The 24103-nt window shown below is 51.1% G+C and overlaps 2 protein-coding genes across 2 annotated transcripts in view; both read left to right on the top strand.

Annotated features, from left to right (window-relative positions):
- The window catches only part of LOC311202308 (olfactory receptor 14A16-like), a gene marked incomplete at both ends in the record, with an annotated part of 148050 nt that extends 128797 nt beyond the window's left edge, over positions 1-19253 (top strand). Inside the window, one exon of the mRNA XM_084276876.1 lies at positions 18481-19253. Coding sequence (XP_084133002.1) covers positions 18481-19253 — 773 coding nt within the window. The remainder of the gene's footprint in view (positions 1-18480) is intronic.
- On the top strand, positions 7427-8353 carry LOC311202090 (olfactory receptor 14A16-like; the record flags this gene model as incomplete). Its single annotated transcript, XM_084276636.1, has 1 exon — positions 7427-8353. One exon carries the CDS (start codon positions 7427-7429, stop codon positions 8351-8353), a length of 927 nt encoding a protein of 308 aa, XP_084132762.1.
- Positions 19254-24103: the final 4850 nt, after the last annotated feature.

Here is a 24103-nt window from a genome sequence, read left to right on the forward strand (position 1 = left end):
GCTGGGTTAGAAACTGGCTGAAGGCCGGGCCCAAAGAGTTGTGGTGAACAGAGTTGAGATGAGAGGAAATGGTTTCAAGTTGTTCCAGGGGAGATTTATTTCTCATAGCAGGATGAATTTCTTTCCTGAAAGGGTAGTCAAGTATTGGAACAGGCTGCCCAGGGAAGGGGTGCAGTCACCATCCCTGTTGGTATTTCAAAAGGCGTGGGCCTTGTTCCTTCTGGTTTGTCTAAGCTGTAATAACATGGGCCACAGTCATCCCATTCCTCATGCAGTATCTCCAGGCCTTGTGTGACCCTGACACTATGGAATGATGAGCTGTGCTCTCTTTGCATCATGTCTGTCTGCAAACAGTCAAAAGTTTTCCTTTTCTTTTTTTAATTTCTTTTTACAAACACTTTACAAGCATCTTCATCAGCTGAATCACTTGACTCCTTGAATCACTTCACAACTTGGGAATTTCCTGGAAGTGTCATACTCACCTTCCCCTGAACCTGCATTACCCCCAGTCTGTCTCTTCATCTCCCTCATCACTGAGGTGTTTCCACCTCTCCTGGTGATACGGCCATGCCCAAGGACACCTTCTCCAGACTACCCTGATGTGTGCACTTCACTTTGCTCAAAGGTTTCCACCTCCACTCACTCTTTGGTCATTCAGATGATGATAAACTTTGAGCTTCAGAGAGTTGGAAAACACAAGTCTAGTGAACTGTTCTGTCAGTGGTTCAGTGGGTTGATAAGTGACATTTCTATGTATCTGATTGAAACTGTTCTGGGAGAGAATCTCCTCTGAAAGCTGACCCCCTTCACACGCTGCTTGGCCATAGCAGGCAGCTGAGGAGAGAGATTTCATGGTTATTAAACTGGATCATGTTGAACTGCTGTTTGTTGTCAGAGAAATCTGTCTGTGCCTGTGAACATAGATGATGTGAGGAAAGGTGTTGGGAGTCCCAGGAGGCCAGTGAGGGAACTGCTGGTCTTGGGGAAGAGCAAGGTTCTCCAGATAGGGTTGGATCTCAAGGGACTGATTTCCCATCCTGTCCAGAACCCTCTACGAGATCTCTGGACAAACATCCCTTGTAGAATGCTGCTAAGACATCTTCCATGGACTGAAAAATGACAGACACTTTTTTTTTCTATGAAAAACTCCTCCATTGTGAAATTACTGTGACTGTTTCATCACCCAATTAAAACCTCTCCAATTACTTATACAAGACTTAATTTTAGAAAGAAAATTACATGAAGAGCCATTCCTTTAAGGGCTTTCTGGACGTTAATGAGCCCCAAGGTGTCTCTGGTGAGTCAACAGAACTCAGATACCAAGAGGACACTGAAGAAACTTCTCAAGAAGTTCAAGTCAGGAGTAATGCCCAAAGTGCCTTGAAGCACTAACAGGCCCCACTGGGAGCCATTCCTGACAAAGCCTCCCCATGGGCTCGTTAGAGCAGACAACTGGAGGCCATGAGGACAAACCCAGGCAAAGCACAGGCAGCTCTGATGCTGAGGACACCCTGGCTTGGTCTGATGAAGCAGAAATGCCAAGTGCTGACCCCCAGCCCCTGGGCAGGGAGATCCTGACCCTCACCTGTGTCTCAGGGCTCTTCCTTGGGATGTGGGCAGTGTGACACCAAGGGAAGGACAGGGGAAGGACACATGGTGGCCTCCCCTGGGTTGGGTGCAAGGAGTCAGCCATGCTCCATGGCCTTAAGGACAATGTGTCTTCCCTGAGGCCTCTGTGGCAGGGACATCAGCCACAGCCAAAGGGGAAAAGACCTATCAGTCACTTGTAGCCTGAATGGCACCCTTGGCCATCTGCACCACAGCCCGTGCCACACTGCCTCACAGCTGTGCATGTTTCCTTTAGGCTGCAGGGATGCAACACGCTTTCCAATCTCATTCCCACCCCACGATGTCCCTGCCTGTACTGCTGTCTCTCTGTCCTCATCAGCTGTTCCCACAAGCACAAAGCCACCAGCTCATCCATGCTTAGTCCCAGTGACTTCTTGCAGCACAGCACTATCCTCAAAATGATGTGTTTGCCTACCTTCTGCACCTGGTAATGGCATTTCTTTACCAGGTGTTTCCACCAGCTGTCAACCCCTTTCGTCTACAGCATGAGGAACCAGGAGCTCAAGGATGCTGTGTGGACACGATATTTCTAAGCAGTAATAAACTGCTCATCCTCAGAGCTGGCCATGTAACTCACATGAGGACTGGTGTGTGTTTAGTAGCTGTGTTAGTTGTTCTCTTTTTCCTCCTAGTTTCTCTAGGCTGTAATAACATAGTTCACTTCCATCCTTTCCTAATCCAGCATCTCTTGGTCCTGGTTGACCCAGACACTTTGCAATGACCTGCTATAGAAACATCAAGGGGCTCTCGATACCGACTGAGGTTGTCATAGACTTTAATTCCCAAACTGTTTCCACTTTGGTCTGGACACAACAACAACAAAAAGAAGGGGTGTATATAACCTACATAACATGTTCTGCTCCAGTTATTTGGTCATTTTCGATGAGCATGGTGGCCACCAATCCAGTAATGACATTTAAAGCCAAATGGTCCATTCCCTTTGAGTCTTAAATCAGAACTACAGGGAGTTTCAAAATAAATGGTGTTTTTTAAGCCCAAAGGATGCTTAATTCTATTATTTGAAATTATTCCATTAATCCAAAGATTGCTTCTCCGTGCTCCTACCCAACTGCTAAAGTTACACTGAATGGTAACTTCCTGGTTGGTTATGCCAACCAGGTTCTGCCACAAGCCAAAAGGTTGGATTCCCTCAGTATCTCAACTCCCATAAGATTCGTATTAGATCAAAAGCTATCAAATCATTTCTTATGACCAATTTCATTGACCCATGCAGAACTTAGCTGTTGATGGATGAGTTTTGCTCATCCGTGGTGTTGCTCAACATGCACCATAACATGTCACCTCTGACAGGAAGAGTGATTATAAGTTGCATAATTAATGGGTTGACACCCATGGAAGATACAAGTTTTTCCACACCTGAAGGTCCAATCACACACACTGTGACCCACAAACCCTCCATTGTCATCATTCCGATTCAGACATATTCCCCCTTTTCTGGAATTGGGGTTTTCCATGGTTTTGTTTCCTCATTCCAATAGAATGAATCATGACCAATGGTTATGTCACTTAGATCACTCAGGAGCCATTTTGGGGATATTGGCCAGACTTTAAATCCTGAAGGGCTCCCACATCCCCAACAATTTGTCAGGTTAAAAGCATTGGGCACCTGCTGGCCTAAAGTTATAAATCCATTTTGCCACCCCAGGCTGAAGAGGGGGGCACAAAAGTTTCCCCAGATATTGAAGTTGGTGAGAATGGTCAATCAAAACAATGTTTGTGATAGTCTGCTAAACGTCCTATAGATATTAACAAAGCAGTTATTAACTAAACTATACAGACAATTAACAGCTTCATCTATTCCTTCAAGCAGGTGTCAGAGATTCCATCTGGAAAAGAAAAGAAAAAACCCCAGACTCAGTTTGTATTAAGGAACTGGTCATAGATTGTTATTAGAAGGATGGAATAATCCACCTTGTATTGACTTTGTGTTCCTTCCCATGGGCATCTTTTGCTTTCCAAGCGTATTTGTTGAGGGGCTCAGCCAGTACGAGGGGAACGGTCCCAATGGTCGGCATTTCTACCAAGACTGGCTGACCAGGAGAGAAAATGGCTTTTCTGGGGTGCTGGGAGTGTGGGGCTTGGGGATTAAAGCTGGGGGTTGGGACAAAAGGCATTGAGTCGGGACATCCAATTATTCCCCAGCAATCATTGACTTGGGGAACTGCATCCCAGAGTCGTTCTGCCCAGTGTGGCTTGTGAGCTTTTAAAAACCCTTTCAAAAGCCCATTAGTTCCCCCACTATCCCATTAGCTTGGGGGGTAACATGGGGTGTGAAATCCCCTCCTGACTCCTCCTTCCTTGGCCCACTCCTGCCCCTTGGCAGCAGTGACATGACTGCCCTGGGCTGACTGAACAGACTGGGGGTTGGCAGAAAGCGAAACCAATTGGTCAGGGCCCGCCCTGGATGTTCTCCTGCTGCTCCTGGAAATGCCTCGGCTGGGACTAGGCCAGAAATGATTTCCACTCCCACTAATACTATTGTTTCCCCTCCGCCTTCCCAAGGGCTCCAACAGAGTCGATGTGCCAGGCCTCCCAAAGGGTCTTTTTCTCTCTCAGCTGCAGGGGGGTCTCTTCCATGGGGTGCCGCTCTAGCCGCAGGCAGCATTGTTCACAGGCCCAGAGCCAGGTGGGGCAAGCTTCCCAGTGACAGGCCACCCCCTGGCATGTGCCTCCCTGTGGGAATCCTTGGATCCTGCCTGGCCACGTTTCACATGCAGCCATTCCAGGAGCCTGTCCCTGTTTCCTCTGAGCTGGGCCTCTTTCTGCAGAGGGGCAATGCTGGCCAGTTCCTCTGAGCTGAGGGAGCTGGGCCTCGTTAGCTTGGAGAAGAGGAGACTGAGGGGTGGCCTTATTCAGGTCAATGGGTAAAAGCTGGAGCAGAGGAAGTTCCATGTGAATGTCAGGAGAAATTTTTTCACTGTGAGGGTGCCAGAGCCCTGGGACAGGCTGCCCAGAGAGGTTTTGGAGTCTCCACCTCTGGTGACATTCACACCCACCTGGATGTGTTCCTGTGTGGTTTAGTCCAGGTGATCCTGCTCTGGCAGGGGGGTTGGACTAGATGACCTTTTGAGGTCCCTTCCAACTCCTGACGTTCTGTGATTCCTTGACCTTGGATCTCCCTGCACGTCTCCTGGAGCACCTCTAGACCCTCAGGTTTCACCGGGTGTTGGTGTTTGAACACCTCCTTCTTGACCTCCCCCCCATTAATTCCCATGAGAGCTGGGACCAGCAGCTCCCAGGAAGCAGGTGCCTCTTTTGTGCCCACTGGAACTGTGGCAAGAGGAATCCCAGGTTCCCTTGGTTTGAGGCAGCCCTGTGCCCAAGCTGCATCCCCTTTCAGCCCCAGGGCTGCAAAGCAAGGATGAGGTGCCTCTAGTCACTTGTCATACTTTTTACCCTCCCCAAGGGGAAAGAGTCCCCTTCCTGTCCCTGTCTGGGGGTCCTGCCTCGTGTGGAGACAAGAAAAAGTGATTCTTCTGCCCAGCCCGTGTTTGATCAGGAGAAAGGACTCTGCTGGACAGAAGGATTTCTCCCCAGACTAGAGAGCAGATGGCAGGGAGGACTTCAGTGTCTTTCCAAGTTGGTTCCCTGGAGCTTCAGGAATAATTCAGAGGAGCCGAGGAGTACATGACGCCTTCACCTGCTCCTCTGCTGTAGCTGGGCTGGACTCCTGGGACAGTGGGTGCTGATGAAACATTACAGCACTGATGAGGGACAGCTCTGCCACAGAGCAGCTCCTCTGCCAAGCGCACAGGGCTGGGGACACTGCCTGTAGGCATCAAGGGGGGACCTGAGAGGTTGAGAGAGCTGACAGATGCTGAGAACTCACTGGAGGAGAAATATCCTCAGCACTCTACCTGTGAGTATGTCTGTGGTATGTCTGTGGGTGAAGAGCAATCCAGGTTCTGTTCCTGCAGGGATCTCCTAAAGCTGGGACATGGGACAGTGTGTGGGGTCTCTATAGGACAAGAAAGTGCTGCATGGAAGGGATGACCTTCTGCCCCATCAGAGGGACAGGGCAGGACAGCTGTCTTCTCCTGGGCATAGTTGAGAGGTTCCCAGGGCTGTCCTTGCAAGCAGGGTCCCTGCACCCCGAGGTCTGTGTGCTGGGGCAGGGACTCTGCTGCTGCCAGGGTCAGCACTCAGCCTGCCTGCTGGGCTTTCCACAGGGATATAGACAGCACCTCTGGGTTGAAGGAGTGACCCAGGGAAGGGCAACGTAAGGTCCTTCTGCTATAAGGAAATGCTGCATGGGTCAGCTTTGCTCCCAGCCAGAGCTGATCCTTGAGAAATGCCAAAGTGAATATTTCTGCAAAGGCAGAGTCTTTGCTTTGACTTTTCCTCTCCTGTGGGCTGTGCTGAGTGTGGTAGATGAGAACTTATTTCTCCCCTTGAGAATATGCAGTGAAAACTTGATTCTCATTGAGATGTTGGAGCCTGGGCTGAGCCCTGCACACACAGAGGTTCCCCAGGGCAGTGCCCTGATGCCAGGAGGGGTCTGCAGAGCAGAGCTGAGCGCAGGGCAGGTGGGATGAGGTCTGTGAGCACAGAGCAGGAGGTGAGATGGGCAAAAAGAAGCATCTGCAGGGACAGCTCCAGGCAGCAGAGACACTGTCAGGCAGGGTGGAGCTGCTCCCAGAAATGCCCTGGCTGTGGGGATTTGGGACCTCCCTGACACTTTCCAACACCCACCCCCTGGTTTCTGCCACCCAGCACAGACTCTGCACCCAGAGTTCCAGGGTTTCAGGCTGAGTCTTCCCCTTGGCAGCCCAATCAGCAGTGAAGAGAAACTCCTGAGTGCCTGTCTGTCTGTTCCTGACCCTAAAGCTTTTGCTGCAGCATTTCCTGCTGTATCCCCTCCTGTCCTTGCTGCCTTTGTCCCACCATTACCTGGGGCTCTGAGCACGTCCATTGGTGGGGCTGGCACTGAGCTGACCCTCACTTCAGGACCCCCATCTTTAGGACTGAGGTTGTCCAGGCAGCTCCTGCTGGGCTGCAGCTGCCTCCCACAATGGCACCGCTCTCCCAGGGACTCTTGTGCCCGGAGAGGAGCCCCATGCAGGAGACATCTCGGCACAGAGGCCGTGGCAATGCCACTCATCACCTGTGTGTGGGCAGCTGCACTGAGCCCTGTGTGTCCCTGGCTGGGAGTGGGGAGCTGAGATCCTCCTTGGGCAGGATGAGACCGCAGGAGGGCTTTGGAGCTCTGCCCTGTGAGACTGGATTCCTCAGCTCTCTGTGGGGTCCAGTTTCTTCTGCGGGGAACAGCAGGGTGTGATCACAGAGCGTCCAGCACAGGGCAGCTGAGAGCAGGGCTGATGGACAGAGCAGCTCTCCCCACTCTGCACTCAGGGGAAGGTTTCACTGGCACTGCAGCAGCAATGTCAGGGAGTCCTGACAGAAGAAACAGTCCTCAGGTACAGGCAGGAGAAAACCAAAGCTCCAAAGCTCTGCTCTGCCCTCAGGTCAGATTGGAGTGACAGTGCTGAAAAGGTCATTCCTCTCCACAGGAGATTTAGTCTGAGATCAGGCCATCCTTCTATTTACTGACTGCTGCCAGGCAGGACTGTGTTCTGAAGAGCCCACAGCCAACCCTCCTCCCATCAGTGGCACGCTCAAGCCAGCACAAAACAGACCTCCCAGAAGGGATGTGCCAAATCTCTTCCTGAATACAGAGACTCAATGTGAATTGGAAACTGTTTCCCTCAGAGAAGATTTCCCTAACTTCTCACTATCTTTTCCACATTGGACAGGTCTCCACACTTGAGAGCAGCAGATGTCCAACAGCAGCAGCTCCATCAGCCAGTTCCTCCTCCTGGCCTTTGCAGACACACAGGAGCTGCAGCTCCTGCACTTCTGCCTCTTCCTGGGCATCTACCTGGCTGCTCTCCTGGGCAATGGCCTCATCATCATCACCATAGCCTGTGACCACCACCTCCACACCCCCATGTACTTCTTCCTCCTCAACCTCTCTGTTGTTGATCTTGCCTACATCTCCACCACTGTTCCCAAATCCATGGCCAATTCCTTGTGGGACGCCAGGGCCATTTCCTACACAGGATGTGTGGCTCAACACTTCTTCTTTGAATTTTTGATTGCAACAGATTACTTTCTTCTCACTGTCATGGCCTATGACCGCTACGTTGCCATCTGCCACCCCCTGCACTATGGGACCCTCCTGTGCAGCAGAGCTTGTGTCCACATGGCAGCAGCTGCCTGGGGCAGTGGGTTTCTCAATGCTGTGCTGCACACAGCCAATACATTTTCACTCCCCCTCTGCCATGGCAATGTCATTGACCAGTTCTTCTGTGAAATCCCCCAGATCCTCAAGCTCTCCTGCTCAGATGCCTACCTCAGGGAAACTGGACTCATCGTGGTCAGTGTCTTTTTCGGTTTTGGGTGTTTTGTGTTCATTGTGGTGTCCTATGTGCAGATCTTCAGGGCTGTGATGAGGATCCCCTCGCAGCAGGGACGGCACAAAGCCTTTTCCACCTGCCTCCCTCACCTGGCTGTGGTCTCCCTGTTTCTCAGCACTGCCATGTTTGCCAACCTGAAGCCCCCCTCCATGTCCTCCCTATTTCTGGACCTGGTATTGTCATTTCTTTACTCAATGTTTCCACCAGCAGTGAACCCCCTCATCTACAGCATGAGGAACCAGGAGCTCAAGAATGCCATGTGGAAACTGAGGACTGGATGTTTCTAAGCAGCTCATCTTCTGTGCATTGCTGGCCATGGTAACTCATGTTAGGATCAGTCTGTATCTAGTAGGTTTATTAGTTGTTGGGGTTTTTTACTCTCAGTGTGTCTAAGCTTTAATAACATCACCCATGTTCATCCCATTCCATATGCAGGTTCTCGTGGTGTTGTTCGAATCAGACATGGGAGCAGAAGAAATATTCACCTTCCCCTCTACCTGCATCAATGCCAGTCTGTCTCATTCATTTCCATCATTCAGGTGTTTCCACATCTCCTGATCATACAGCCATTCCTAAGGACTTCTTTTCTGCAGGTCAGATGAATTTCAGCAGTTCTCAACAGGTTTCCACCTCCACATGCTCTTTGGTCATTCAGATGCTGCTCAGCTCTCTGGTTTATACTTTGAGCTCCAGAGAGTTGGAAAACGTCTCGTCTTTAAGAAGTCCAATGAACTGTTCTGTCAGATGATCAGGGTGTTGATAAATGACCTTTCTATGTATCTGAATAAAACTGTCCTGTTAGAGAATCTCCTCTGAAAGCTGACACCCTTCACACGCTGCTTGGCCGTAGCAGGCAGCTGAGGAGAGAGATTTCATGGTTATTAAACTGGATCATGTTTAACTGCTGTTCATTGTCAGAGAAATCTGACTGTGCCTGTGAGCAGAGATGATGGGAGGAGAAGTGTTGGGAGTCCCAGGAGGCCAGTGAGGGAACTGCTGGTCTTGGGCAAGAGCAAGGTTCTCCATGCAGGGTTGGATCTCAAGAGACTGCTTTTCCTGCCTGTCCAGATCTCTGTAGGAGACCCATATCCATCACAGAATGCTGCTGTCACTTCTTCTATCAACTGAGCCATGGCAGAAAATACCTGTGACTAGAAAAAGGTCCTTCATGGGAAATTCGTTTGAAATCTTCATCAATAAGGACCTAACGATAATCCAATTAGTTGTAGATGTCTTGAGGTTTTGTAATGAAAGGGCCTCTCACTAAGAGTTTGTTTATGCTTGGGGGGGGAGGTGGGAATGAATAGAGAGAAAAGTCAATCAAAACCTAGACATTTTTCCTTACAGTTCCAGACCACAGAACCACCAACATGCAAATTAATTCCACCCCAGCCAAAATAATGTCAGGAGAAGATCTCTTCTGATGGAAATGTTTCTGTTCATCAAATCCCAGAGTTTCTCAAGGTCTGTTTGCAGGGAAGCTCCACTTTGTTCACAGTTCATGTGTGCTTGCAGATGGCTCTCCAACTGCTGGTGCCTCCAACAAAAAATGACAGCACTAGGTGTTAAAGAATCTGGGACTATTGCTGGATGTTCAGGATGTTTGAGGGTCAATGAAGGTAGAGCCTGAAAATGACATCAGGTGTTTTTCGGACCATTCTTGTGGCTAGGAATGCCCTGAGGTCCAAGCTTACTGGTGCTCCTAGTGCAGTACTTGGGAAGGGTTCAGGCCAGGAACATCTTTCATCCCTCCCACCTTCTGTTTGGGATGTGTTGCTGTACGTTTATCAAGGTCAAAGTTGGTCAATAGTACAGCCTGAAAATGACATCAGGCACTGTCAGGATGATTTTATTGTCTATGACAGCACTGAGCTGCAAGAGTACTGGGTCCTAAGGTTACTGGGCCTGCTAGTGGCCTACCCTGGGAGGCTTCAGGCCAGGAAGATTACTAGTCCCTCGTAATTTTTGTTTGGGAGCTAGTGATGGATGTTCAGCAGTTTCAAAACTAGACGCTGGTAGAGCTGAAAACTGATGTCTAGCACTGTTATCACCATTCCATTGTCTACAAAAGCCCTAAGCCCCAACATTACTGGGGCATCTTTTGGGCTCCTTGGGGAGGTTTCCAGGAAGAAGATCTTTAGGCCCTTGCACCTTTTGACTGGGAGCTATAGCTAGATGCTTAGCATTGCTGAAGGTGGATGCTGTTAGAGACAGAAGATATCATCAGGTCTTGTTACGACCGTTCACTTAGGCAAGGAAAGCCCTGATCCCCAAGGGTGCTGCGGCTCCTAGTGGGCTACCTAGGCAGGTTTCAGGTCAGGAACATCAGTCATCCTTTGAGCCTTTCATTTGTAAGCCATTAGTGGACATTTAGCAGTTTTGAAGAAGGAGGCTGTTAGAGCCTGAAAATAATGTCAGACAATGTTAGGACTGTTACCTTGGTAAGGACAGACCTGAGTCTCAAGGCTACTGGAGAATCTGGCGGGCTACCTACTGGGGTTTGAGGGCAGGAACATCTTTCAGCCCGCTAATTTTTCGGGGGGGGGGGGGGGTGTGAGGGGTGGGAGGTGGGGGATATTTATTGCTGGGGGTTTAGCAGTTTTGAAGCTGGATGCTGTTAGAGTTAGAAAATGTTGTCAGGCACTATTAGGACCATTCTGTTGTCTTTGAAAGACGTGAGCCCCAAGGCTACTGGGTCTGCTAGTGGGCTAGCTGGGGAGGTTTCAGGCCAGGAAGATTACTAGGCCCTCACAACTCTTGTTTGGGAGCTATTGCTGGATGTTGAGCAGGGTCAAATGTGGATGCTGGTAGAGTCTGAAAATGACATCAGGCACTGTTAGGACTGTTCTCCTAGCAAGCAAATCCCAATTCCCAAGGTTACTAGGGTAGCTAGTTGGCTACCTGGGGAGGTTTCATTCCAAGGAACTTTTTTCAGCTCTATCACTTTTTGTTTGGGAGCTATTGCTGGATGTTTAGCAGTTCAGAACTTGGACGCTGGTAGAGCCTGAAAATTACAACAGCCACTCTTAGGACTTATCTTCATAAGGACAGTCATCAGTCCCAAGGTTCCTGAGGGTTCTAGTGGGCTACCTGGGGTGGTTTCAGGACAGGAACATAACTTTCTACCCTCAAACCACTTCTTTAGGAGCTATTGCTGGACCTTTATTTGTTTTAAATACGGACATCAGGCATAGTTAGGACCATTCCCTTGGCCAGGAAAGCCCTGAGCTCAAAGGTTACTGCAGCCTCTAGTGGCCTCTTGGGGAGGTTTCAGGCCAGGAACATCTGTCAGCACTCAAAGCTTTTGTTTGGAGCTGTACCAGTTTTCATGGTGGACGCTGGTAGAGCCTGAAAATGATAACAGGAGCTTTTGGGATCGTTCCCTTGGGTAAGAATCACAGGACCACAGAGTCACAGAACGTTAGGAGTTGGAAGGGACCTCAAAAGATCATCTAGTCCAACCTCCCCTTCCAGAGCAGGATCACCTAGATTAAATCACACAGGAACATATCCAGGCAGGTTTGAATGTCTCCAGAGAAGGAGACTCCACAACCTCTCTGGGCAGTCTGTCCCAGGGCTCCATCACCCTCACAGTGAGTAAGTTTCTCCTTACATTCACGTGGAACTTCCCCTGCTCCAGCTTGCACCCGTTGCCCCTTGTCCTTTCTCTGGCCATCACTGAGAAGAGCCTGGCTCTGTCCTCCTGACTCTCGCCCTTTACGTATTTCTAAACATGAATAAGGTCACTCCTCCCTCTCTTCTTCTCCAAGCTAAAGAAGCCCAGCTCCCTCAGCCTTTCCTTGTAAGGAAGATGTTCTACTCCCTTAACCATCTTGCTGGCCCTGTGCTGGACTCCTTCAAGGAGTTCTCGGTCCTTCTTGAACTGAGGGGCCCAGAACTGGACACAACATTCCAGGTACAGTCTCTCCAGGGCATAGGAGAGGGGGTAAAGGACCTCTCTTGACCTACAAATCACACACTTGCTGGTCCCTCATAGTGGCACCCCAGGATGCCACTGGCCCTCGTAGCCGGGAGGGCACCTTGGTGGCTCATGGTCATGTTGCCCCCATGTCCCTCTCACCTCGGCTGCTCCCCAACAGGCCAGTCCCCAACCTATACTGGTAGATGGGGGTGTTCTTCCCCAGATGCAAGACCCTACACTTGCCCTTGTTATTACTTCTCCTTGCACGTAGTAGTGCCAAGAACAACCCCACAGATACCAAAGAGTCGTGAGGGCAGACTAGAGCTGGAGAAGGATGTCTTTTGACCTACTAACCACAACCCAGGATGCCATTGACCTTGTTAGCCATGAGGGACATTGCTGGCACATGGTCACCCTGTTGTCCACCAGGACCCCAGGTCCCTCTCACCTACCCTGCTCTCCAGCAGGCCAGTCCCCAACCTATACTGGTACATGGGTTGTTCTTCCCCCGATGCCAGACCCTACACTTGCCCTTGTTAAATCTCAGTAAACTTCTCCCCACAAGTAGTAGTACCAAGAACAACTCCAAATATACAAAAGAGTTGTGAGGCAGTCACATTCCTGCCCTGCTGTCGTGCACTGGAAGAAGGTTCGTGAAGTTTGACCCAAATGAAGTTAACCCGGATGAAGTTTGTGGGTTACACTGAACTCAGTGGGGATACAGACACTGGGGAAGGGGCTGCCACCCCGTGGGAAGACATGGAATAAAGAATGGGTAAGGTGAAGTGTGGGGTGTAGGAGCTGGGAAAGTATAATCCAGGAGTGCAGCACCGACTGGGATCCACCTGGCTGGAGAAGAGCTCTGTGGAAAGGTACATGGGGGTTCTTGTGAACAAGCAGCTCACTAGGAATAAACAGAGAAATGCTGAGGCAAACGACTCCCAGGTGCATCAGCATGGGGATCACCTGCAGACATAAAGAAGTCACTGTCCCACTCTACTCAGCACTTGACAGGCCATGCCTGGAGTACTGGGTGAAGTTATGGCCAGGCTGGAGAAGGTCCAGAGAAGGGCCACAAAGATGGCCCAAGGCCTGGGCAGCCTGGCATCTGAGGAAAGGCTGAGGGAGCTGCTTTTCTTCAGCCTTCAGAAAACAAGGACACCTCATCAATAGGTCCCAGTACTTACAGGCTGTCTACAAAGAAGGGAGAGACTCCTGTTTTTTGAAGGACTCACAAGAAATAGCTGAGCAATAATGGGTGCAAGTTCCTCCTGGAGACATTCCCACAGGACACAGGGAAAATCTTTTACCCTGAGAACAAGCAGCCTTTGGCATAATCTCCCATGGGAAGTGATGGATTCCCCAACATCAGAGGTTTATAAGATTCAGTGAGATGGGGTGCAGGGCCAGCTGGTGTGTGTGGTGCTTTTCTGGAGACTGAGCGCTTGCCAAAAATTATTGGATCAGATGATCCTTCAGTTTCCTTCCTACCTGGTAGTCCGTGGCTGTGTGATTCTATTAATATCATCACTGTCTTCCAGAAGCCTTCTGGAGAGGTTGAACCCTCCAATATTGACCCTCTGGCACCTGCAACTGTGGTTCTGTTCCAAGACAAAGAGGAGCAGGCTGCGAGAACATGAGGCTTCTACCAGTGGCCCACTCTTATGTCATTTAGAAAGCATCTCTTGGTTTTATTTTTTAATTTCTCATGTTCTTTAACACCCAGTGCTGTCATTTTATCAGAGGCACCAAACGTTGGAGAGCCATCGGTAAGCACAGATTAACTGCACACAAAATGGAGCTTCCTTTCAACGAGGCCTTGAGCAACTCTGGGAGTTGAGGAACAGGAACATCAAGAAGATTTCCCAACAGAAGAGATCTCCTCCTCCTGACCTGTAATTTTCATGTTGGTGGCCCCCATATTTTGTGGTTTGTATTTGTAAGTCTAAATGAATGTGTTTGCTCTTTGCTGAGCAGAGCTGAAACAGCATCAAGGGCTTTTTTCTAATTCTGCTCCAGAAATGAGTCAACTGGGAGTGCACAATTGCCTGGGAGGGGACAGAACAGGCTCAGCTGACCATACCTGACCGAGGGGATTATCCTGACTACAGGAGTGAGCCCACTGTTGTGTTGCACTTGTTGTCTACAAGGGTGGCCTAGTTTTGGCTAGGATAGAGTTGTTTGTTCTTCTTACAGACGGTGGAATGCCGTGTTTGGGAGTTCAGATGAGAGCAGTGCTGATAACACAGGGATGGTTTGGTTGTTGCCAAGCAATCAAGGACTTTGGGGGTTGGACCCGATGATCTCTCGAGGTCCCTTCCAACCCCTATGATTCTGTGATTCTGTGATTCTATGACTTTTCAGTTGTTCATGCTCCCTGCAAAGGAGAAGGTGGGGGCTGCCCAGGGAGGTGGGAGGGGACAAACAAAGGTCAGGTGACCCGACCTGGCCAAAGAGTGTATTCCATCCAATTATGTCATGCTCAGGTAAGGACAGAAGCTGGTGAGGATAGGATCCTGCAGATCCAGGATGTGTATTTTTGGGGACTGAGCAGCTTCAGGACAGCTCTGAGATGTATGGCCAGAGCTGTGCAATTTGGTGAGAAACTGCATTGTACGTCAACAGTTTGTGTCTCTCTGCTGTCCCAGTAAACTGTCCGTATCCCAACCTGCAAGGTTTGGGGTTTGTGGTTTCCTTTACCCTCCCTTCTTCCCCCTGCCCACAATCCCCCCTACACACACATCCTCTTAGAGAGAGAGAGCGGCTGCGTGGTGCTGGGCTCTTGGCTGGGTTGAAACCATGACAAAAGGTTCCAGCACAACACCCACACATCAAGGCAGCTCAGACATGATGAGTGGAGAACCAGCCACAAGGAGAAGAATTTGGGCATTGCAGGGGCTGCCATAGCAGCCAGAGGTGCTGAATAGGAATCTGGCCATGAGCACATAGGGCTGCTCAGACAAGGGCCCTTCTGGTCCATCTGGACTCAGCACTGGTGAGGCCACCTCTGGAGCAGTCAGTCCCAGTGTGGGTCTCCCCAGGCTGGAGGAATGAGGAGGAACACGTATGTGGTCAGAGAAAGTCTGCCAAGATACAGTTAGGGGTCTTGTGTGGAGAGGCTGAGAGACCCGGGCTTCTTTAGCCTGGGGAAGGGGAGGCTGGGGGAAGCCCTCTTTGTGCTACAGGGAAAGAACATAAGAAAGGAAGGCCACATGAAACTGTGGCTCTGAGGGTCAGAGTGGACGTGAGGATAAAGAAATGTCATTCTGAGGGCAATGCTCTGGTGCAAGAAGTCACTGGGAGGAAGTGTGGATGAGCTGGTGGCTTTGTGCTTGTGGGAACAGCTCGTCTGGTGGGTGAGAAACCACTATATGCAGGGATATTGTCGGGTGGGAAAATGGTAGGGAAGGGCCTGCAGCCTACAGGGAAACAGACACAGGTGTGGGGCAGTGTGTCATGGGTTGTGGTGCAGATGGCCAAGGGTGCCAGCCAGGCTGCATGGGTCTGATAGAAACGAGATCTTTGCTCCCTTTGCTATGGCTGAGGTGCCTGCCACAGAGGCATCAGAGGTGCCACATTGTCCTCACAGCCATGGAGCATCCTTGCATTCTTGCACCCACCCCAGGGGAGGCCACCATGTGTCCTACCACTCTCCTTCCCTTGGTATCACACTCCCCACATCATAAAGGAAGAACCATCCAACACAGGTGAGGGTCAGGATCTCCCTGCCCAGGGCTGGGGGTCAGCACTTGGCATTGCTGCTTCATCAGACCAAGCCAGGGTGTCCTCAGCATCAGAGCTGCCCGCGCTTTGCCTGTGTTTGTCCTCATGGCCTCCAGTTGTCTGCTCTAACGAGCCCCTGGGAGGGCTTTGTCAGGAATGGCTCCCAGTGGGGCCTGTTAGTGCTTCAAGGTACTTTGGGCATTACTCCTGACTCAAACTTCTGGAGAGGTTTCATCATTCTCCACTTCGTATCTGATGTAATTTGAATGTAAGATGCCATGGGGCTTGTTAACATCAAGAAAGGCCTTTGTCTCTTCTAGTCACTTTCATTTAAAAAACTCAAAACTTCTACAACTACTTGGATTTTAGTTGGGTCCTTAGTGATGAAGATGTCAAAGGAATTTCCCATGGAGGACCTTTTTCCAGTCACAGGTATTTTCTGCCATGGCTCAGTTGATAGAAGAAGTGACAGCAGCATTCTGTGATGGATATGGGTCTCCTACAGAGATCTGGACAGGCAGGAAAAGCAGTCTCTTGAGATCCAACCCTGCATGGAGAACCTTGCTCTTGCCCAAGACCAGCAGTTCCCTCACTGGCCTCCTGGGACTCCCAGCACTTTTCCTCACAGGCACAGTCAGATTTCTCTGACAACAAACAGCAGTTCAACATGATCCAGTTTAATAACCATGAAATCTCTCTCCTCAGCTGCCTGCTATGGCCAAGCAGCGTGTGAAGGGCGTCAGCTTTCAGAGGAGATTCTCTCCCAGAACAGTTTCAATCAGATACATAGAAAGGTCACTTATCAACACCCTGAACTTCTGACAGAACAGTTCATTGGACTTCTGAAAGATGAGATGTTTTCCAACTCTCTGAAGCTCAAAGTTTATCAGCATCTGAATGACCAATGAGCAAGTGGAGGTGGAAAACTTTGAGCAAAGTGAAGTGCACACATCAGAGTAGTCTGGAGAAGGTGTCCTTGGGCATGGCCATATCACCAGGAGAGGTGGAAACACCTCAGTGATGAGGGAGGTGAAGAGAAAGACGGGGTAATGCAGATATAGGGCAAGATGAGTATGACACTTCCTGTAAATTCCCAAGTTGTGAAGTGATTCAAGGAGTCAAGTGGTTCAGCTGATGAAGATGTGCTTGTAAATTGTTCATAAATTAAAAAAATAATAAAGGAAAAATTGTTGCTCTTTGCAGGCAGACATGAGAGCACAGCTCATCATTCCATAGTGTCAGGGTCACACAAGGCCTGGGGATACTGCATGAGGAATGGGATGAATGAGAAACATGATATGAGAACTATGATATGAGAAATAAATCTCCCCTGGAGCAATTTGAAACCATTTCCTCTCATCTCAACTCCGTTCACCACAACTCTTTGGGCCCGGCCTTCAGCCAGTTTCTAACCCAGCACAGAGTATCCCCATCGAATCCATGAGCGCCGAGTTTCTCCAGCAGGATGCTGTGATGAAGGGTTCACTGAAGTCCAGGTAGATCACATCCACAGCCTTCCCCTCCTCCACTAAGCAGGTCACCTTGTCATGGAAGGAGATCAGCTTCCTCAAGCACATACTAAACCCATGCTAACCAGGCCTGATCACCTGAGTGTGCTGCATGTGCTGCATGCTGGTACTCAAGATGATTAGTTCCATCCCCTTCCCCAGCACTGAGGTCAGGCTGACAGGCCTGTAGTTTATCAGTTCTTCCTTCTGTCCCTTCTTGTAGATGGGTGTCACATGTGCCAGCTTCCAGTCAGGCAGCACCACCCTGGTCAGCCAGGACTGCTGGTAAATAAGGGAAAGTGCCTTGGGGAGCACTTCTGCCAGCTCCCTCAGTGCTTTTGGGTGTGTCCCATCCAGATCCATTGACCTTTGCAGGTCTTAGTGGGGATTCAGTCTACTTCCTGTCCCCATCGTTCCACTCTGGGGTCTGGGAATGGAGAGACAACTGGTCTTGCCACTAAAGATTGAGGTAAAAAAGGCATTCAGTACATCAGCCTTTTGTTCATCATCCATCACAATGTTTGGAATCGTGGTTTAATTATTCACTGTGTCTGACCACCCTAATAGCTACTCTAATAGGGCCTATCAAAATGGTCATAATAGCATTAATTTTCGGACCCTGTATACTCAACAAGCTCACATCATTTGTCAAGAGTTGGTTAGAGAAGGTTAACATTTTCTTTCTAGACAACCAACAGATGCTTTAAGACTGCAACTTATAAGTACTATCTTTACTATCTTGTAGTTGTCCTTAGTACAAACTACTATCCAAATTACCTCTATCCTTTACCTAGTGTGCCTTGTACTATCAGTATTACAAGCTATCAGTGTTATAAGCTATCATTACTATAAGCTATCAGTGTTGTAAGCCACTTTGCACTTTCAGTAGATGAAGTAAGCATAAAGGTGGGGGAGATGTAGGTAGTTAGGGTCTGGCGGTCGGAAGATGTCGTGCTGTACAGAAAGCTAGGATCCTTTTAGGACCCTTCTAGGACCCTTCCAGGACCTTTTCAGGACTTTCTCAGGTAGTCAATAGTGTTAAGCCTATGATGTAAGCGGGGGAAGTGATGTCATGAATGTAAGTTATATAAGGCTGTTGTAACGACCATTAAACGCCATTTGCCGTCCACCACATTGGTGTCTGCGTGCTGATGGCCCGAGTGGCCAGAGGGTGGCTGCCGTGCCGTTACTGAACCAGGTCGCCTCGCCGTGAACGGCGACACTGCTCTCCTGGGCAATGGCCTCATCATCCTCACCATAGCCTGTGACCACCACCTCCACACCCCCTTGTACTTCTTCCTCCTCAACCTTGCTGTTCTTGACCTTGGCTTCGTCTCCACCACTGTTCCCAAAGCCATGGCCAATTCCTTGTGGGACACCAGGGCCATTTCCTACACAGGATGTGTGGCTCAAATCTTTTTCTTTTCATTTTTGATTGTTGCAGAGTACTGTCTGCTCACTGTCATGGCCTATGACCGCTACGTTGCCATCTGCCACCCCCTGCACTACGGGACCCTCCTGTGCAGCAGAGCTTGTGTCCACATGGCAGCAGCTGCCTGGGGCAGTGGGTTTCTCAGTGCTGTGCTGCACACAGCCAATACATTTTCACTGCCCCTCTGCCATGGCAATGCCCTTGACCAGTTCTTCTGTGAAATCCCCCAGATCCTCAAGCTGTCCTGCTCAGATGCCTATCTCAGGGAAACTGGACTCATTGTGCTTGGTATCTGTTTAGGTTTTGGGTGTTTTGTGTTGTCCTATGTGCAGATCTTCAGGGCTGTGCTGAGGATCCCCTCGCAGCAGGGACGGCACAAAGCCTTTTCCACCTGCCTCCCTCACCTGGCTGTGGTCTCCCTGTTTCTCAGCACTGCCTTCTTTGCCTACCTGAAGCCCCCCTCCATCTCCTCCCTATTTCTGGACCTGGTAGCATCTTTTCTTTACTCGGTGGTTCCACCAGCAGTGAACCCCCTCATCTACAGTATGAGGAACCAGGAGCTCAAGGATGCCATGTGGAAACTGATGACTGGATGTTTCTAAGCAGCAATATGCTGCTTATCCTCATCTGTATATCACTGGCCATGTAATTCTCGTTAGGACCAGTTTGGATTTAGTAGGTTTTGAGTTGTTTTATTTTCTTTTCAGTCTGTTTTGTCTAAGCTCTATTAACATGGGCCACATTCCTACCACTCCTTAGGACATATCTCCATGTCTTCTTGTACCGAGACACTGTGTAATGATGAGCTGTGCTCTCTTTGCTTCTTGTTTGCTTGCAAAGGGCCACAATTATTTCACACATTTATATACAATTTACCAATGCAGGTATAAGAAATTCTCACCTTCCCCTATACCTTCATTACTGCCATTCTGTCTCTTTCATGTTCCACATCTCCTGATGACACAGCCAGGCCTAAGGACATCTTTTCAGCAGACTAGTTGGACATATGCACTTCACTTTGATCACTGTTTTCCACCTCTGCTTGCTCTTTGGTCCATCAAGGACTGTTCTTGGAAAGAACTTCCTCTCAAAGCTGACCCCCTTCACATGCTGCTTGGCCGTAGCAGGCAGATGAGGAGAGAGATTCCATGTTTATTAAAAAGGGTCATGTTGAACTGCTGTTTGTTGTCAGAGAAATCTGTCTGCTCCCCATGGGCTCATTAGAGCAGACAACTTGAGACCATGAGGACAAACATGGGCAAAGCGCAGGCAACCCTGATGCTGAGGACACCCTGGCTTGGTCTGATAAAGCAGCAATGCCAAGTGCTGACTCCCAGGCCTCTTGTCGTGGTTCAGCTCCAGACAGTGGCTGAGCACCACACACCACTTGCTCACTCCCACAGCAGAGACAGACAGAGCCCCTGTGGTTTAGATAAGAACAATGTACTGACAAGAATCACCGTGAATGTAGAACAATAATGGCCAATTACACTCAGCGGGTTCTACCAATCACTCCCTGACTCGCCAGTTATGAGTTAGCCCAGGCTAACTCAGCTCACCAGTGCTGGCTGCTTGGGGAGGTTAACTCTGGACTGGCCTTAACCAGGACACTGGCCTTGAGGCAGCTGTTGTTTGCTCTGTGGGACCTGCAGAGAGCTTCTGGCTGTTCCTTGCAGCAGCCACCCCTGCAGCCCCCCTCTTCTTTACCAGTACCCAGCTCCACAAAGCTACGACAGGCTCTGAGCCCCAAGTCCAGCTTGAAGCCCCGACATACTGGACTCCAGTCTCTCTTCTAAGCCCCAGGACTGGCCCCATGAGCTGGATTTCAAGGCCCCGACATGCCAGACTTGGGCTCTGCTGTCAGCCTGCACATGTAGGGCCCGTCTCTGCCTCCCATGGGGGTGCCCCGACACTATGGGCCTGATCCCAGGCCCACTACACGCAGCCGCTGCGCCCAGCCTTACCCCATGAAGCACAGGTGAGGTCTAAGCCTGGCCCAAGGCTCCTGGGCCAGGCCTAAGGCAGAGTGGGAGCTGAGCCAGAAGCCCCCTGTGGCCACTCTCAAGGCCCCAGCAGCCTGGAGCTCACACCCTGACACCATTACCATTATTGTGGTCATCGTGGGGACACCACGTTGGTCCTTGTCCTCCCCTCCTGACCCCGGGCCAGAGCTTGGTGCAGCAGGTTTCTCCCAAAGACCCCTCCCCACAAAGCTTCTCCCCTCCTCCCTGAGAGCGCAGCTCAGAGCAGCCCAGGCCCCTCAGCCCCAGCGCAGCCCACGGCTGCCAGCCCCCAGATCAGACCCAGCGATAGAGGAGCCATGTTTAGTTTATTGGCAGGCTGTGCTGTCCTGGGGCAGGCAGCCCCCGCTTCCTGGGGACCGCCTGCCGCCTCCCCGGCACAGGTCCATCGACGGCTGGAAGGGTCCTGCGCGGGAGGGTGCGGACGCTGCGCTTACGGTGCCCTCCTCCTGCGCCGCCGCCTCATCCTCTGCTTGCGGGTGCGGCGGCGTAGGACAGAGCGGCCACCTGGGGAAGAGGGAGTCTGTGAGTCCCCTGCCCCACTCCCTGCTGCGCGGCCGCCCTTCCATCGCCCACTGCCCACAGCCCCAGGACGTCCCACGGCGCCTGGGAACAGGCCCCCGTTTCCATCGCCTACCTCGGCGTTGCCGCCTGCGGCTGGCAGCTGGCTGCCTCCGCCTTCTCCGGCCGTGTGTCTGCCCGGAGCGCCTGGAGCGGGGTCTCTGCCGTCGTCTGCTCCGGCTCCGGCTGTGGCTGCGGCTGCGGCTGCGGCAGTACCTGGCCATGGCTCCTGCTGCCACGGCTGGTCTTGGGCTTCTGGCAGCCCCACGGCCACGATGCCCCGATCTGTAGTAGGGGTGAGTGTGACGTGTGATGACATCACAGTGTCGAGGGGTGACAGTGCAAAGGGGCAGCCAACCACTTGCCACCTCGTGGGCAACGTCATCTCCTGGTGTTGCCTGGCAGACCAAGAGGAGCCGGCGCTGGCCATCAACATGCCCCCAGCCCCTTGCCCGAGGAGCTGAGGGTCAGCCGAGGGCTGAATTCATTCAAATTTCTAAGAAAAGACAGGGTCACGCAAATTGTTTCCAGGAAGTCATTCACATTCACTCCTCCCAGATAGAGCACACTCGGGGACACTTAGGGGGTCTTCTGGTGGTCTTCAGGGGTGAAGGCTGGATGTCTTCCTCTCTCTCAGCACATGTTCTTTACGGTTTCCTCCATAGTTTCTAAAACTCATTCCTGCACAACCTCATTAATAACCCTTTATAGCTGATAATTGGTCGTTGGTCTCATTTATGACTCCCCTGTCTTCACTCCTTTATCTTCAAGACTGATACACTGTTTGGGTTAAATTCTGTAGCTGCTCTCACAAAAGAGTTCACACAGCTACAGCCATATTCTACTAACATCCAAACCAGATCTATTCTCAAAACACACAAATTTTTCTTCTATTAAAGTGATATTAATTAATTGTCTCCTAAGCTACATCTCTATGAATCTACTCAGCATTACTGCATTTCATTGAATCAGTATTTGAGAGGATTCCTTCCACCTTTCAGGTGAGGACATTCCCACTTGGCTGCTCCGATGCTGGGATATGGAGGCCAGTAGCCTGGAATCATCCGACAGGGAGGCCAAGCAGCTGGGATCCCTGGATAAGGAAGGAGGAACTGACAAGGCAACTGGGAAAAAGTCAAAATCTCTTCAGCTTTTGGAGGAGACTCACTTCAAGTGTGAGGGAAAGGCATCCCTTTGGTGAAGATGTTCTACGTCAGCCAATCCAATGGCTTGCTGTGGAGAAAGCGATCCAGTACCTGAGACAATGAGCTGTGCCAGAGATGCTTTATTACAACCCGGACAAGGCGCAGTTTCCCACCCATCCTGATGAAGCCCAATGGACCCAAGCCACGGGGTGTAAGGGTGCACAAAGCCACCATGTCTGTACACCAAGTCACTGTCAAGAACAGACTGTAAAGCCAAGCAGCACCAGCATGGAATGAACTGGCAGTCGGACTCCAACAACAGGAAAACAGTCTTGCTCCTTCCCTTGCCTCACCAGTGGAGAAACTGGTCCAGCAACTCCAAAGACAACCTGCCCTACTCCTCACCTCTCCAGAGCAGTATCCCAGCTCCAAGGAGAAGGCATCCCTATGCTCTAGAGAGAGACTAGAGAAGGTATATGCCACAAGTCATGCAGGGTTTGTACCCGTGTGACAACAAACACGCCCCTCCCCAAAACCCCACAACAAATCCCAGGTGAAGAGGAGAGAATGGCGCTTCCAGCCAGCTTGGTCTGGTTTCATCTGGCAGCAAAGCCACTGGCACCCAGGAGGTGCCTTGGTCAAGTTCTCTAGGGCATGTGGTGGAAGCCATCCCTTCTGTAGGAGGCCACGCAGGTGCTGGCGGAACGGCTCGAGTCCCAGTGGGAGCAGCAACGGGTTCTGTCGGAGCACCAGCTGCAGGAGCTGGACCAGCGGCAGCGGGTGGCAGAGACCCGCCAGCTGCAGCGCTGGAAGGAGGCTGAGCTCCGCCAGACACAGGCGCTGCTGCAGCAGGAGTGCAGCACTGCCACTCGCCGGGCTCGCCACCTGCAGCAGGCCCTGGCTGAGGAGATGGTGAGGCCCATCAGGGGCAGGAGGGAGGCCCTCAGCAAGCTGCGGGATGTCGTCAGCCAGCTCCCGTGGGAGAGGGATGGCAACCAGCCCGCCCGTATCCGCATCCTCCAGAACCAGCTGCGGCTGGAGAGGGAACTCTTCCTGTTCTTCCTGCAGCGCTTCGAGGGTGAGCTGCTCACCTCCCCTGGCGTGGCCCAGCCCGAGGACCCTTCTGGGCAGCAGGGAGATGCGGAGAAGCAGAGCTCCTGCTCCTCTGGCAGAAAGGAGCCCCAGGCCCTGGCAGCACCACAGAAGAGTCTGCTGGAAAGCCAGAACCCTGCACACCTCACAACAGGCAAGGCTGTGGCAGATGCTCAGCTCCAGGTGCCAGAGGGGGAAGACCTGGTGCTGCCTGGCAGCATACACAGCCGTCTACTGGAGAAGAAGAGCTGCCTGCAGCGACTTCTCCAAGACCTGGAGAAGGAAGGGAGTGACATGGAGATGAAGACTATCCAGCTGAGAAAGGATGGCTCTCCAGAAGCAGGCAAGGAGGTAGAGAAGCTGCAGCAGACAAGGGCTAAAGTCGCTGCCCTTGCCATGAAGCTGGCTGAAAAGTCCAGGCACCTGGAGCAGACCATGGATCACCTGGGCAATACTCCAGTGCCACGGCCCATCCACAGCTCTGCTGAGGAACTCTGCATGGCACCGGTTCCTCAGCAGCAGGATGGAGAAATGGGAGAGCTTGGACAACTCACATCAGTGTCAGGGGAGCCAGACTCTGCCACCCAAGGAAACATCTGTGTTCCCACCCAGCCTGAAGAGGCCCAGTGGAAA

Source organism: Gallinula chloropus (genome assembly GCF_964237585.1).
Source record: "Gallinula chloropus genome assembly, chromosome: 29".
NCBI lineage: Eukaryota > Metazoa > Chordata > Aves > Gruiformes > Rallidae > Gallinula > Gallinula chloropus.